The 13,005-nt window shown below is 33.3% G+C and overlaps 1 protein-coding gene across 1 annotated transcript in view; it reads right to left on the bottom strand.

Moving 5' to 3' along the window:
* CFAP47 (cilia and flagella associated protein 47) overlaps positions 1-13,005 on the bottom strand; it is a 295,005-nt gene that overhangs the window by 25,356 nt on the left and 256,644 nt on the right. The window contains exons 59-61 of the mRNA XM_030477406.1: positions 11,157-11,316; positions 10,443-10,537; positions 6,881-7,042 (exon numbers count right to left, since the gene is read on the bottom strand). Of these exons, the coding sequence (XP_030333266.1) occupies positions 6,881-7,042; positions 10,443-10,537; positions 11,157-11,316 (417 nt within the window). The remainder of the gene's footprint in view (positions 1-6,880; positions 7,043-10,442; positions 10,538-11,156; positions 11,317-13,005) is intronic.

Here is a 13,005-nt window from a genome sequence, read left to right as displayed (position 1 = left end):
AGAAAGTAAAGCTCCTTCATAGTTACTTACAAAATTCTTCATGTTCAGGAATACAATCTTAAAATATTGTGGATCTGAGCAACACTTTCTAAATCAGCTGTCATTGTGTAAAACACAATGTATAGTGTTTTTTATGAACTAATGATGATACAATAAATAAGTTTAAAATACCTGTTCCAAAGGAAAATAAGTGGTTTATGACTACTTTTAACTTCTGCCTTGTAACTTCAGGGTAAAATTAGAACCATTTTGCTTTTATGATAGATTTTTCTGATCAGCCTTGATCAGCCTGCAATAAGTCTGAATGAGAAGGAACACCTTAGCTGATTGCTGCTAAAAATCCAAATGTACTAAATTGCACTGAAATGTGGCTCTTACTCAGCAAGACCAGCTTCAGTTTTTTCAATGAAACATAAAACGCTGCTGTTAAAATATTCCTGCATCTAGTACTATCTATTTGCCCTTTGAAATTCTGTAGAGCTGACCCAAACCAATCCGAGACTCTTAATCTGAAAGCTCTGAAATTCATAATGCTTGAAATAACATCCCACATATGTAACAAAGAGCTTTGCGTTGATTTTAAAGGCACTTTTACATGTATCAGGTCTGCCAGCTACAGGATGTAGTATTTCCAGAAGTCCTGCATCTTTTTTGTAGGAGGTTTCAGAAAGAGAAGGGCAGCATAGGAATGTGTCTATTGCGTGGGTTTGGGTGGAGTTTTTTGTGGGTTTTGACTACATATGAGAAGGACATATGCTGACTATAGTAATTTGCAATGTGTCTGTTGATTCACAGTCATCATATGAAATGGGAACCTAGGGACCAGGAATTGTTTCTGTTCTGTTTCTTTTTTAATAGCTGCGTTTATTAGAAGTTTGGGTGACAAAAATGTCAACTTAGGTTATGATATTTCACAGTATCTTATTCTAAGCCACTAAGCAAATAAGTCTGTGTGACTATAGACTAAAGAACTTCAGTCTAAAGATTTTCTCATACAAAAAGAGATTTTTGTGTTTTGAAACACACCGAAAGCTCCCACTCAGTAGCTCTGCAAATTAAAAAAGCACACTACACAACAAACTAAACACAGGTAAAAGGGTAATATAAACTTGCAGTCTCAGGTGGAGTGATTTTCTGTATTTCCTTTCTAAATTGAAAGGTGATATTGGAAAAAGAAAATATTTCTCTAGCAAGTATTGTACATCTATTCATCTGTTCAAATATTATTCTTATAAATGAGATAGAATCTGTCTCATATTACATCACAAGAAAACTCATTTATAGGTTTTTCCTGACATAATTCCAATTCTAACATCTGTGCAATAATATAATTTTTAATTCAATTGTCACATATTAATTTTTCATTGAAAATTAACAAAAAATGACAATTTATGCACATAGAACTCTCTTCTGAGCAGATAAATTGTTTCTGGTACTGTCACTAGAATTTGTAAGCATGTCTTCAATAGTTTTACACTATACTATGATCTGTTACAAAAAGATGCATTGTTTATCTTTTGACTTTTTTAATATACAAAACAGACTGAGCCACGGAGACTGGAACAGTGCATAATCACTAGGGTCACACTCATTTGCTTGATTTCCCTTATACAATGAATTGCATTCAGCTATACATAAGGTGGAACATCTATAACACAGGGTACTGTAAATTCCTCTACTATAAGATAGATGTAATCTCATGGGAGGTATCCACTTGTGTTATTTTTTTGATCCAAATCAAGTTACAGAACTAATAGAAATTTTGTGTAGTAAATTTCTGGGGTTTCACTCTGTCTTCAGCTGGTTTAAAGAGTAACGGTTAAAGGCTGCAATTTCATTCAATGTTGCATGGTGATTCTATGTAACTTCTAACTACTTGTCTTATATATTTAATATCCAGCTATATCTTCAAAGCTTCAGATCAACTTGTTCTTAAACTGTCAAAAATTCAGGCCCAATGCACGAATTTATAAAATCATAATGTTTTATACATATTGTCTGTAACAACTGGGGAAATTTTTTTTCCTTTTTGCTTCAAGTTCTTATTGGAAATGTGCAATGTGGGAGAGATGAAGGAGATTTAAAGTGGATAACTTCATTTTCTCTAACAACAACACTTGAACAGTGCAGCTTCAGAAACAGAAGACAAATACAGAGCATTTTAGCACAAAAATGACAGGGTATAATAACCTGGAAATATAAGAGCATTCAGAATAGACTACTTGTATGTGTGCATGGGTTTGGTACTACAGTGACTGTCAGATACATTGTCTGAGGCAAATTTAGGTGTATAAACCCTCTGCTTGCTTTTCTACAATGAAAGTTTGCAAACAGCTGAGACAGACAGAGAGAACACTGGTCCGTTTTTCTGAAAACCTACAAAGTTCATATCTTCAGGGCTTTGATATGCTATACTTCATTGATGACCCATAATTAATGAGAAAATAATGAAAAAAGTGCAAATTAATGCAGATAGATCATTGTGAGGTGTTGGGATGTTGCAGAAGCACAACTAAGACCCTGGAGATCTGTGCTGACTATGGTTTTGATTTACAGAAGCTTTCCCCAAATATCTTTACAAAACAATATAGTGGTTCCGCTTCTGTGGAAGTAATTACAGGAAATTCTGTGAACAATAACTGGGAGAAATGGAACTTTGGCAAGCACAATCATATAACAGTTAAAAAGTAAATCATAGACTCTTGCAGCAAATTATATTGCCTAGGTTTCCCTTAGCTGCTAAGTCAAAATACATTTTTAAGAGATATCTATTATTTGTGTGTTCTTGTTTCAGGGATATGTTATTTTGTGGTAACCAATCAATTCTTTTGGACTTCTCATTTTTCCTGGATATACATCATACTGAAAAGTAACGCTAGGAAGAATTTAATAATTTCTGGATTTGTATTAGTTTCTGGTTTTGCACTTTGTGAAGCTAAATAAATAACATCAGATTAGTTTATAATGGTTTATATGGTTCCCTGTAAGTGTTGAATATTTTAACTGAGCACGATTTTGCATAGGTGTTAGAAAGTAATTTTTAATTTACATAATGATGACTGTCATTTTTAAGGCTTGTAGATTTCAATTTTATGAAATGTCAAAGAAACAGAAATGAGTGACTTTTCTGTACACAGAAAAATGAGCAGTTCCAAATTATGCTTGCTCACAAACGACAAATTGTTTTTTCAGTATTTGTTGTTATTATTCTAGTTATATTAAGAAATGGGAGTAGGAGGGATTACTTGTGAGAGAAAAAAATGTTAAATTGTTTCTTTTTTTAGTGGACTAAGTGGTAATCTTGTATATCAACAGGTAAACAAAGTCCTATTTGAAGTTATTCATTAAAATACCCATATATATTGCAGTTCACTAAAGGAAATAAACAGCCCATCAAATCTCTCCCATGTTTCACTCATCATAAAAAATCAAATGTGCAGATGTTAACAAAAATTATGTAGTTGACAAAATAATACATATAGGCTTCCATACTCTGATGCTCTGTTCTTTGCTTCTACTAGTTCTCTGTTTTTCAGCTGGCTTTGTCAGCTGTAAAAACAAGGTAGTAATCCATAACAGAGTGACCCAATTGGTTGTTTGCCACCTTGTCAACACTTTCACTTTGCCATTGCTCACAGCTTTCACCAACTGTTAATCCAAAACAAACACTTAGTTGTACTTTTTTATATTGCAGGAATTTTTGAATGTTAGATAACTGCTAAAAATTTATAAAATATATTTGCTGTTTTTGCAAATGGTGGAACAAACTGAAGCAATTGTGAGGGAGAGGTTACAAAGGACCATTACAAACACAGAGACAGAACAGGACTGATATTAGCATATTTCCTGAACCAGAAGATACTCTGGGTGTGTACTGCACATGCTCTCAACATGGTCAAATCTGGTTGCTTAGAAATTTGTGAATTTCCATCAAATATCTATAACTGATAATTTGTGAGTGTTAGAATGTTGTTCTTCGAAGATCATGGAAAATGAAACGTTTGTATTTCCCATTGAATATTTAAAGTAAACTAAAAATGCGGGTTTATTCAAATAAGAAGTAACAATCTTCACACTTGTTTGGGTGAATCTTGGGTCTTAAATTTCATTCACTGAAAACACCGTTAGGGACATATGTAAGAAAATAGATTTAAAACACACAGAGGGTAAAACGTTTGGAAATTATTCTTTAAAAGGGCCATATCATAATTGTTATGTCTAAAACAATAAGCTTTAATTATTTGATCTCTGGAACTCTCCTGACTTCTGAACAACAAACTGTCATTTAACTGTCCCATCTTTTTTAAGAAATTATAATAATTTCCTGTTTGAAATTTTATCTTCTGGATTGGATGAAATTTAGTTCTTTACATAAAAGACTTGACTGAAGATTTTTTTTCAATTTATACATGTCCAAATAATTTAAATACTAAAGCCCAGTAGCAACTTTTTAAATCTGATCTGCCAGTAATTATAATAATTTATCTTTGGATGTAAAAACTTCTTACTACGCATCACATATAAACTCTGATGAATCACTCTTTCAAAAGAGAAAAAATGAGAAACAGCTTGCCAGGCTGTTATCTTAGGTTTACACTTTTACTTATTACTGGTAGACTGCAGAAAGCTTAGGTAGTACCATTACATTTGATTCCTAATGGGCACCAAATTCATCTATGAATAATGACATATAATGCCATTGAAAACTATGAAAAGCACAGAGTTATAAATGATCTTACTACCCATGGTATAAAGCATTTCATTACCAGACTTTTCATTTGAAAAGATGCAATGTCCCAAATCAGTCTTGCAGTATGTGCAGAAGCCAGTGTTAATAAATATGAAATATTATTTCTATTAATAAAAAACACACTACATATCATAAATCTGCAAGTCTTTCAAAATGCTGCCTCAACTTGCTCGATGCATGTTATTCTTGTCAATTCAGATGCTACCACGCTGGAGGGAAATAGCCCAGGTATGTTTAAGGTAGCCTACTCATATGTGACAAGTCAATAGTGTTACAACCCATTAATGTAGTCTCTGTAGGACCAGCAGTGGGAGGCAATGAATTATTAAGGGGTAATGGGTTTAAACTTAAACGGGGAAGTTCAGGTTAGATATAAGGAAGAAGTTCTTCACTGTGAGAGTGGTGAGGCATGGAACAGGTTGCCCAAATAAGTGGTGAATGCTCCATCCCTGGCAGTGTTCAAGGCCAGGCTGGACAGGGCTTTGAGCAACCTGGTCTAGGGTGAGGTGTCTCTGCCCATGGCAGGGGGTTGGAAGTAGATGATCTTAAGGTCCTTTCCAACCCAAACCATTCTATGATTCTATGATAATAAACAGCTAAACCTGCTACTCCATAGTAAAAAAAAACCCTCATACCCTGTATTTTAGTACACAGCTGTTCTCACAAGGCTGAATAAAGTTCTATAACAGTATTTACAGTTCTCCAAAGAGGCAAGAATTTAGATCATTGAGAACTTTACATCTTTTTATTTTACTAGATTGATCACTATCACTTTGTAATATGGGAATAGAAGATAATAATGTGCCCAGACAATAAGTTATCTTTGACACCAAGATATGAGCAAATACAAAGTTTAACTAAGTTATTATAAATATTAACTAATCAGTAAGCATATGCTGCGCAAGCTCTTGTTAACTGTTCAACTTCAGATCCCTTCCTGTTTTAAAAGCATTCAGAAATAAAATTTGTTTAAAGATCTGGACAATGGTCATTAACATTGGTCAGTGGGCAGGGCAGGGGCATATTTACAGGAAAATCATCTTTACAGGAAGCATGTAATTCATCTTGATTTATCTTTTACAGCTTTTCAGTTTTTCAGAGTTCTTTGGCAGGAGAGTTTCTGTAATCTGGTATTCCTGTAAAGCCTGCAGTGGACCAGACTCTAAATGGCAGAAATGAGACAGAAAAACCAAGCTTGCTTACCTGTCAAACTGATTGCCCAATAGATTGCAGTCACAGCAACCTCTGTAGACTCATCTTTTACCATTTTAGAATCCAGCACACTCTTAACAAAGTAGGAGCATGAGTGCAGTCCTTTCCCTCATTTACAGCTATGTTAAACACACATTAAGGTGTCTCATTTCATGGGTCATAATTTTTAAATAACATTTTTCTTAAAAAGTAGGATGACTTCGAACCCCAAAAGAAATTTAGGTTAAGTTTCAAAGGTGCAATAATTGACGAAGGTAAAATGTAACAATTCATAATTTGTTGTAGTGAGTATGACTGTTAACACACAAATATTAACAGAGATCCTGGGCATACAGCAGTAACAAGCATTCTTTTCTTACTACTTATATGTTGTACCATTCTGTTTCAAAGAGACATATAATATGGAAAGCTGCTGTATCTCTGAAGAAATTGATTTTCACTGTGTCCTCTGCTGTTTAACAGTAAGTGGAAGCTATCTTTTTATAAAGCTTTATTGCTTCTTTTGAACAAGGTCTCCTTCAATCCATTTTGTTGCAGATATTGACCTGCTAGTGGGAATCCATCTTACAAATAGGGACAATCTGCAGATAAATACTTTCTTGCAGTGCTTACACAGACATACTTTTGCTAACTTCAGACTTCGTGCAAGCTATTCTCTTTTAAAGGAGAGATGGTATGTATGAAAGCCTCACATTCAAGACACATACAAAAAGATCATTTCAGGCACAAAGGTGCCTATAGCTGCAGACATACGATTATATAAATGACCTATATTTGCAACAGGATAGAAATATGGACTAAGAGAAGGATCTGTCTAAACCTCATCTGTTGTCATGTCAGAGCTTCACACTCGGTGAAGTACTAACCTTATTTGCAACATTCTTATAATAGTGTGATATCCAAACTATACATTCTTACCATCAGTGACTTGAACATTTTCTTGAGTGTTGGCTGCCTTATTTGTATTGACCCTAGCAGAATTTCTTGCAGCTGACATAGCAGTTGCATGAGGAAGTACACCAGTCAGCAGCACTTCTACTCGTCTTTCTACTCTCTGCCTGGCTCGACAGCGTACCACAGCTATAGGGAAGCAAGAACCCAAGCAAGAATTATCATCTTGATTTTAACAAAAAAAAAAAAAAAAAAATTAACATAGAAGTCAAATGTTACATAAGAATTCCAATACGGACCAAGACAATTGAAAGCTTTTCCCCAACCCACAGTTTCTATTGCTCTGTTTAGGGGAAGTAATAGAAAATATTGCTAAGCAAACAAAAGTCTGTTCCTACAGTTAGTTCACAATAGCATTTGCAAGTTTTTCCCTTTTTTTTAAATCATGAAATATATCCTCATTTTAGGTCAATTTTTCTAATAAAAATTATGGCATAGTTTGACATATACCAATAAGAAAGAAAGACTGAAAGGAAAATAAAGAAATTAAAGAATTTAAATTCAAAATTTAAACAAAAGAATATTAAGTTACTCTTTAGTTTCTTAATTTAAAAATACTGGTTTTCAAACTTCAGCTTTTATAGAACTATAACAGAATAAAAAGCATTCTAACACGAGTTTCTCTTTGAAGCATGACAGATCTTTTTTCAGTTCAGTAAGTGATTCTCAAATATTTCTTTTTTCATTACAAGGTAGTTTGGTTTTAGCTTATACACCAGATTTTATAAAGCTTACTACAACAAATGTTATCATTCTTTCTATGCCAATAATTATAAGTGGCACAGAAAGAGGTGAAAATTAGATGCAAGAACTGAAAGATATGTTTTCCCAAAGAAAAGACTCAGAATTTTCTAGAGATACAGAAATCAACATGAAAGAGCTGATTAAATACTTCCTTAGTTTTAAGGTCTAAATATTATTTTAATCAGATTTATACCAATGATTCTTTGAACTCTGAACTTGACATCAAAATTTAACTATTAATAATTTAGAGTCATATCTTGGTAAATAATCATGTAAAGTGTTTTTAAAAAGAGCAATGAAACTCTTACTTTTATACCATGTTTATTTAGCTTCAACTTTCAGTTCTGAGTTTATTTACTATAATTATTTTTTTTTATAGGTAATTGCATATCAAGTTCAAGTAATTTCCTTTCTCTAAAAAATAAAAAGAAAAAAAAGATTATATCCCCTTGGTCTTTTCCTGTTCAACAGGATTTAAGTTATTTCTATAGCTCTCTTCTAGCTCTCTTTTAAGCATTTCCATGAGGGAGAGTTACTGAAATAGTTAATAGTTAAAAACACAGCTTTTTTTTCTGAGGTGCATGGCCTTATATTTAAAAATAAATTACACTGTCTGTATTACAACAGTTTATCAGGTATTTCAGATTACTGTGTGCACATGTTGTGTCACATAATTTTCTATTCCACAGCTCATCTTACTATGAGAAATTATTTTAGATTTTCTTTTTCCTATATGGCTAAGTAACATTTATGGCTAAAAATCATCACTGGAAAAATTCCTGAGCAGCCTGGTGTAGTCAGACCTGGCTTTGAGCAGGGAGCTGGATTAGATGACCTCTGGTGGTCCCTTCCAATCTAAATTATTGTGTTCTGCTTTGACTTTACAAGAATTGGGGAAAAAAAAAAATTAAAAAATCTGGATGATTCTCCATTGTATAAGATAGCCAAATTGTAATCTTCTTAACATGTACTACATGGGTTGTGACCACGGATCATTTTAATTGGTCTTTTGAGATACTAAGCCAAGTAACTTCTAAAAGTTTAAATATATTAAGATGTAAATAAGAATGACACGAAAGATGAACTGCCTAATACAGTAGCAAGGCAGTTTTTGTTTTTGAGATAACAGCCTGTAGCCTCCAGGCAATTCTAATAAATGTCTGCACTAAAAGAAATGGCAATACTATTTTGATCATCATTAAAAACAATGATTTGAAAACAAAGTAGGTCTCTTGTAAATGACCTGCTTTGGATTCGTATCTTATAACAGGGATTTTTAAAAAGTTCATTTATAACTGAAAACCATAGGTTTTCAGAATTATAGCAGGAATGGATTCTGTTTCATGGATATACTTATAAACAGGATTTCAGGTCATTTTTCAATGAAAGATCTAGTACTTCCTTAGAAGAAAAATAAATAGCCCAATGTAACATGGTGATGACCAAAGAGAGGTATGTATTCAAAATTAATGTAATCCTCCTTGTATGCATTACAAACACTTAATGAACATAAACTAATAGATAACATAGTTATAAATATTGCACAGTTTCGTTTTGCTGTTTTAAATAAGCATTTAGGAATTTTAAATTATGTAAGAATTACTTAAGTTTCTAATTATATACAAAAGTGATGTTACTTAAGCAATTTATGAATGCTAACAGTTTTAATTAATAACTTCTACACCCACAGATTCTGTGATTCTGTAATGAAAAGAACAGCCCAATAAAAGGGAGATTTAGCACAAAGTCTGCCAGTGAACAACATAACAGCTTTAAATAACACAACAAACATTCACATCAATATACATAGTTTTAATGCTAATGAGACTAGTTAAAACTGTCATTTTGGGCAACAGCTGATTGCATGATAATATTCTGCTTCATCCGTTAAGGTATGAAAGTGGAAATTAAAGAGATGAAAGCTCTAATTAATATTCCATCGTTGGCATTTGTCTGCAAGTAAAGGATCCTGAAGTAAATTAAATTGATAGCAAAAAATGTCTATTTCTATAGCTTTCCAGAAGTTATTCCCGTACCTTAGTCTATTTAGTGTAGAAAGGTATTATATTCACTCATCAAAAGACAAAATGAAAAGACAAGTTGGTGTAAAATCGTCCCTCATCTAAACTTTGAGCTGTAGTTTCATCAAGGTTATAGATTTTAAATAATATCCACGATTCCTATTTCACAGTTCTGGGATTATACCACACCTTTAAAAAAATTCGTGCATCAAATCTATAAACATTTGCTATCCCACAAATAAGTAACAACAAAAATCTGACAAATGTCAGTCATCTTTTAATGCAAGTTTACTTCACAGGAGCAAGTGGAAAACTTACTGCTCCTCACACTAATGTATATTCTGGGGTTTATTAAGGAATTAAATTCAAGGCTGAGAGAAACAGCAGACACATACTGTAATATTTTGTACCCTGTAAACTCTCCAGCAGGTTGTTCTGGGTATACTAGCAGAAATCTATCATTGTGTCAGTCTTTTGTTTGATTTAGCTTTAGTTCTCTAGCAGCATTAACTAGGACACTGAAGGGCACAAATCTTCAGATTTTCAACTGCACATGTCTCCTTTTATCCACAATGAAAACAAAATAATAGATTTAGATTTGCTTTGTAGGTTGGGAAAGGAGATTTTATTTTTAATATGTGTTTTTATCTTTTTTTAAGATATAGTAAAGTACTACTGCAAATTCTCATGATTAAACAGGTGAGAACATACATGACTTTAATTTTCTTAAATTCATTTTTAGAGTTTTTTCAGTCATTACCTACTTGGAACTAATTTCTGCTGCGGTGCTTCAGGTAATCCGTAAACTGGATAGATCCAGAGTATTCCCTTAATTCCCCCATTCTCTGCTACAGTAACACTGTTGGGAAAACAAGCGAAAATTATCATTATGGTAGACTGCTGAGAATTTTTTTTTCCAAAGCAATTTAGTCTTAAGAGTTGTTGGAGAGTTGAGACTCCATGTTTAGCATTACAGCATATAAGAAAAATGTGAAATAAAATCCAACCAAATCAGAACAGCAATTATCACTTAGTTTACTGTCTTTGAATATTATCTGGAGTATGTGAGAACATTTGGCCTGATCTGCTCTCTCTTATGTCATGTCTGCACTGAAACAAAGTTTATACAATTTATGCATTAAATAAACATATCCATAGAAGAATCATTATTAGTCAACTATACTAAAAAATTAAAGGCATCTAAGAGCTTTCATTTGCTCAATATCCATAACTACACTGGCAGCTAGTACTTTATATTTTCGTTATTTAAAGTTAAAAAAAAAATGGTATTGAAACAGATAAAAGTCTTACCCTAAATCTGTATACTTTACAAAGTACATTTAAAGCTTATGTTGGACATCTAGTGCCTTCAAAATCAGACACTTTATTGCCCTTGGAAGCTACACACAAATAGACAAAGGGGAAAATAATGACAGGATTGAATATCCTCAACTACTTTTCCTATTAAAATAAATTACCTCTTTAAGTCTTTATTTAATTCAGCAGAATCCTCATAAGGCCAGTTTTCACCATTTTCCCTCATTACATGAATTACCACTACCGCCTCGTAAGTTTTCATTGCATCTGGCATGAATAACACTGGGATATTCAGTTTTTGTTTTGGAGCTAATTGGATTCCTGTCAGATAGACCAGAACAAAAGTTTTGAAAATTATTTACATAATTTTACTCATATATTTCCTTTCTTCTTTTTGATACAATATTTAACATTTTATCATAGTGTACCATTCTCCCAGTGATAGCAGATTTCATTTTACCCTGCTCTTGCTACAGCCAAATCTCAAAATCTCTTGTATAGTAGCACTAACTTTGAAATGAGACCAAGGCAGACCCTGAAGGCTCAGAACAAAACAAGCATGATTAAGTGAATGTCCCACACTTAATATTCAAGAATCATGTATAATATATGTAAATCAATCCCATTATTTTCTAGGGCCTAAGTTATGTTTTTGAGCATCTGTGGGTTGCAATACAAGAGAATAACACTGCACAGAATAAGACTAATCCAAAAGAAATCGTTCATGTTCAGGACATAATTGAAATATATTTGAAAGAATCTACTTTATTATTATACAAGCCATGTCTTTTCTGCATAATTCTTCATCTGATTGATTTTGCTGTAAAAAAAATAAAAAAAAGACAAGACAAACCTATGTTGTCTATAATGAAGGTAGTGTGATACATTGCATTTTTTAAGGACCTTTTTCCAATGACTTGCCAGTCTGCCAAGTGTCAGAACACCTACCTCAGGGTATTCCATCTACTTCAGAAATAAAGTTATAGAAAAATTACACAGAGTAGAGCAAGTAAATCATACAGTCTTTTCACTATCAAGCCCCTTGCTTTGAAAAGAATTCTTGAAATTTGATGGAACTGACAGCTCAGGGTTAGAGTTCCAGCTTTAATTCTATAAGCAGAAAAACTTCTCAGTTATGAATAACTACTTCTACATTAAGCTTTGAATTGATTTTTGTGATAATTTTTCATGCCTGCTACAATGCATACATGTTAATACAGGTCTATGAGGATTGCTCAGTGAATCTGCTCAAATTTACCTGAGACTGAATCTGCTCAAATTAGTGTGTATGGGACGAGCAACACTCTCCCTGTGATTGTTTCTTCTGATAACTGGAGGCTACTGTGTGCTTAGAAAATGTCAACAGGGAAACTATCTTGTGATCCAAATGTTCAACTTCCTACAGCCTAAATGTCTTGAAGGTGAAGACCTCAGTGGTGAGAACTGTACCAGAATGGGTGATAAGGAAATTGTAGTGAAGCCTCGGGAAGGACAAATATAAAAAAGAGGCAGATGCATGGAAGTTTGGAAATGAACATGGATGTGTAGGAAGACAAAGTAAAACGATGACAGACAGGAAAGGACAGAAGCAAAAAAGGTCAAGTAAGTCACAGCAGGGTGGGAGAGATGGGCTTGAAAGACAGCTCTCCAAAACACAGAACAGAAGTCAGGACTCCTCATCTGCACCAACTCTCTGCTAGCATTTAATTATAAAGTCTACTGGACATGGAAACTTTTATTGTTACCTCACAATCTTTTCTTGCTATCATTTATTCCTTCAACACAAACAGCGACCTTGAATAAAGATACCCAGAGTATCTTGAGTAAATTAACAACACGTTTAAATTAATGAACTGCCCTGTCCAGACTGATTACCTTTATGAAGAATTATCTTGTACTGTGTTGTGTAGGTATATACGATACCTTCTATAGTATATAACCACACTGAAGTTGATGTGGTTCTGCAGCTGTACATCTTTTAGTTAGAAACAATCTCAAATTAAAATAAGA

This window comes from Strigops habroptila, chromosome 2, assembly GCF_004027225.2.
Source record: "Strigops habroptila isolate Jane chromosome 2, bStrHab1.2.pri, whole genome shotgun sequence".
In the NCBI taxonomy this organism is placed as follows: domain Eukaryota; kingdom Metazoa; phylum Chordata; class Aves; order Psittaciformes; family Psittacidae; genus Strigops; species Strigops habroptila.
The sequence above is the reverse complement of the archived record's forward strand: the minus strand, read 5'-3'. Positions and strand labels throughout refer to the sequence as shown.